The following is a 3,506-nucleotide window of genomic DNA, read 5'->3' on the forward strand; positions in this document are numbered from 1 at the left end:
GGGTGAAATTGTGTACGGCTTTACCCGTTTTGCGTGAAATTGTGAAATCCTCCACCCCTTTTGGGTGAAACTGTGTAATGCTCCACCCATTTTGTTTGAAATTGTGAAATGCTCCACCCATTTTGTGTGAAATTGTGAAATGCTCCACCCCTTTTTGGGTGAAATTGTGAAATCATCCACCCCTTTTTCTCGGTGAAAAGTTGTGAAATCCTCCACCCCATTTTGGGTGAAATTGTGAAATGCTCCACCCCTTTTGGGTGAAATTGTGAAATGCTCCACCCTTTATTGGGTGAAATTGTGAAATGCTCCACCCCTTTTGGTTGAAACTGTGTAACGCTCCACCCCTTTTTGGGTGAAATTGTGTAATGCTCCACCCCTTTTAGGTGAAATTGTGTAACGCTCCACCCCTTTTGGGTGAAACTGTGTAACGCTCCACCTGTTTTGCGTGAAATTGTGAAATGCTCCACCCGTTTTTGGGTGACAGCAGCCTATAACTTAACTGGCCATAAATGTCCTATTTGACAAACGTGTTTTCATTCATTACGACCCACATGGTGTGTCTGCAGTCTGGAAGCTTCCATATTTGTTGTGCTTTCTTATCATAGGCTGTGCTGCAGTTCACCCATACGTGTGTTGGACTTTAAAGTGTCTGTGTATCCTGTTTTTGTGCCCTGACAGGACAGAATACAGACTTTTTGTGTGTGAGATATATTTGTTTCTGTAAAASTCATTGAAAGCAGAGTGTGTACAAATCACCACGTGCACCTAGGCATGGAGTAAAGCAGCAGTTTCGATCTGTCTGGCAGTTCAGACAGTCAGCAAACACCTACAGAACTCCACGGTGAACTACAAAGCTGACAGGAAACCAGCTCGTCAGATCTAGTTATTCATTAAGCCTGGATCAGATTTATTTTATTTAATGTCTGGTCGATGTGTCCTTCACACGCTGTCTTTTGCAACAAGGTATTCTAACTGGCTGCTGATTAAAGTAAAAAAAAGAAAAGCAGAGGATGTGAATAACATGTTTTTATCAAATCAAATCAAGCCCAAATAATTACAGTATTTTAGGTTGTTGCTAGTATTTTTAATAGCAGCAGTACCGGAAAAAGAAAAGGGTTGTAAACACATTTTTCTGTTAATCTGTGTCTTCTATAATGTCTTTCTGAAATAAAGAATAATAATATAAAAGCAAAAATGCATTCATCGTATAAATAATTTTTCAATCTAATATTTGATTTAAATAAAATAGGTAATAGTTTTGACTTAAACAAAAATACACTAAAGAAATGGAAATTTTAAAACTGGCTGATGTATGAGRATTTTGGCTTGACATCAAAGTAACAAAGGCATTTTATTAACCTTGCTCATTCATAAACAGAGAAATGTTGCCATCTAGTGGGTAAAACCTGAACCTCTGAGACAAACTGATTTGGTTGCACAACAAAGTTAAAAGCGTAATTCAGCAGAGAAAAAAACAAACGTTTAATTAAATGTGATAATAAAGGAGAACGGGAGCTAAAAAGAATGCAGGCATGTCTAATTTTAAGATATCAGCCAGGTAACGAAACTGGCCAAATARTTTGCGCATGCGCACAGTGTTGCYCAGCGTTACTTCCGTCAACACWTCATAAAACCGGAAGTAAGCTCAGCTTGTCATGTGATTATTTTTTTTAAACTTGTAGCTCTGTGTTAGCATGTAGCAATTATAAGCTTGTTGTAAAGCCTTTTTAAGACGGTATGTAAACTTTTATTTTTAATACTAATACGATTTAAWATTTTTGTCGTTATCGGACTGTTGTTATCCGGAACTATTAGCGACTGCCTTATTCACACTGTTGGTTAGCTTCAATGTGTTAGCATACTTTTTTATGTATAAGCTCCTGAAGTTTTGGACTAGTTCTTTTCACATGATGATAGATTTCATAATTAAAATATATTTTCTCCACACAGTCATTCAGAGACGGGCAGCGAGATATCACCGCCATGGCAGACGTAAGTATGACATTTAATTCCTTTTTCAGCAGCTTTGACAGAAGAAGAGGAAAAATAGTACAAACACGAGTTATTAAAAACTATCAGCGCAGTTTGGTTTGTTTATGTTGACATGGCTAAATGCAGCTGTAAAACAAATGTACGTTGCTTTGCATGGATTTCGTAATTTGTTCAGTTTTATTWAAAAAAAAAGTCAGCTGAGTCATGAGACTGATCTGTGTATTTATGGACTTTGTTGCAACAAATCACGTGTGTAACTACTGACTAGATGTTTTGCAGACAACCGATTTTAAAAAACAATATATTTATATATATTTGTAATATTTCTTCTGATGCCAGTAAAAACAAAAATTTGATTTTATTGTCGCTGTTCTCGAAATTAAACTGAGCAGAATCCTTCTTAAACATTATTCAGTTCTGTTTGCATCATGACATTTGACAACGTTGGTTTATTGAAGGTCTAAACTAAAGATCTTAGATTTGGTCAGTGTTTTAATCCAGTCCCAACCTGTTTGTCTTTGCAGGATTTAAAGAGATTCCTGTACAAACAGCTGCAAAGGTTGGTGTGGTTGAAATAACACAGTGTTTATCATTATTTCATTAATGTTTCATTTAGAAATCTGCTGCTTGTTTCCTCTCAGTGTTGAAGGTCTTCATGCTGTTGTGGTGACCGACCGAGACGGTGTTCCAGTTGTTAAAGGTGAGAACGCAGCCGAGTCACTTGTTACTTGTCTTTTTTCATCACTGCTCCAGTTAAATCACATAAAACTGGATTTTTTTCACTGCATTGGCAGCATGTTGAGTTTTCTTTTCTCCACATTTAGAGTAGAGTAGAAACGGCCTTTATTGTCCCGCCCAGGGGAAATTCAGGTGTCAGAAGCAGCATCAGAGGTTCACACACTAGTTTACAAGCTATAGAAAATGAACAAAAAACAAAATTACCTAGCAATGATACGACTACTACTAATAAAAATATAATACAAAAGATTGTGCGAGAATAAAAAAAAGATGTGTTTTGTTTTAGAGACTGCAGTTACTTATCAGAATTTGACATTAGAAATCAGAATTTACCTATTTTCAGTGCAAAACAATCCCTGTAAAATAAACACAGATGTGCAGTTACAGCAGAATAATTTTTAAAGTTTAAAATGGGTAAAAACAGAGCAGCTGATTGCTCAGATGAGTGCTGACAATAAATAATAACAGTACAAATGATTGTGCGAGCAGCAGCAGCAGTCATGTGAAAGGGATTCGTTTTTACTGATGCAAGAGACACAAATATGTTGTTCTGACAAGAGCAAAGCTGGAGCAAAAATTAAATAATTATGTGGCATTTAGGGTTTATTTGATCAGTTTCCTTGATTTTGGTTAATGTCTTATTTTCTAGATGGACTCTTTAAGAAAAACTATTTTTGTTTGCTGTTGATTCTTTTTCATTTTCTGCTTAAAGAGTAACTTACCCCAAAATTAACTTTTTTAGCTGATAAACTGTCTAGAATGTGTCTAAAATGTTA

The 3,506-nt window shown here is 36.0% G+C and overlaps 1 protein-coding gene across 1 annotated transcript; it reads left to right on the forward strand.

Moving 5' to 3' along the window:
• Window positions 1-1,639: 1,639 nt before the first annotated feature.
• lamtor3 (late endosomal/lysosomal adaptor, MAPK and MTOR activator 3) lies at window positions 1,640-2,692 on the forward strand (the record flags this gene model as incomplete). Its single annotated transcript, XM_014011882.1, is given in 4 exon segments — window positions 1,640-1,735; window positions 1,951-1,992; window positions 2,517-2,551; window positions 2,634-2,692. Coding segments are annotated over 3 exon segments (103 nt in total), but the record flags the coding sequence as incomplete, so codon positions are not given.
• Between the last annotated feature and the right edge of the window lie 814 nt (window positions 2,693-3,506).

This window comes from Austrofundulus limnaeus, unplaced genomic scaffold, assembly GCF_001266775.1.
Source record: "Austrofundulus limnaeus strain Quisiro unplaced genomic scaffold, Austrofundulus_limnaeus-1.0 Scaffold85, whole genome shotgun sequence".
In the NCBI taxonomy this organism is placed as follows: domain Eukaryota; kingdom Metazoa; phylum Chordata; class Actinopteri; order Cyprinodontiformes; family Rivulidae; genus Austrofundulus; species Austrofundulus limnaeus.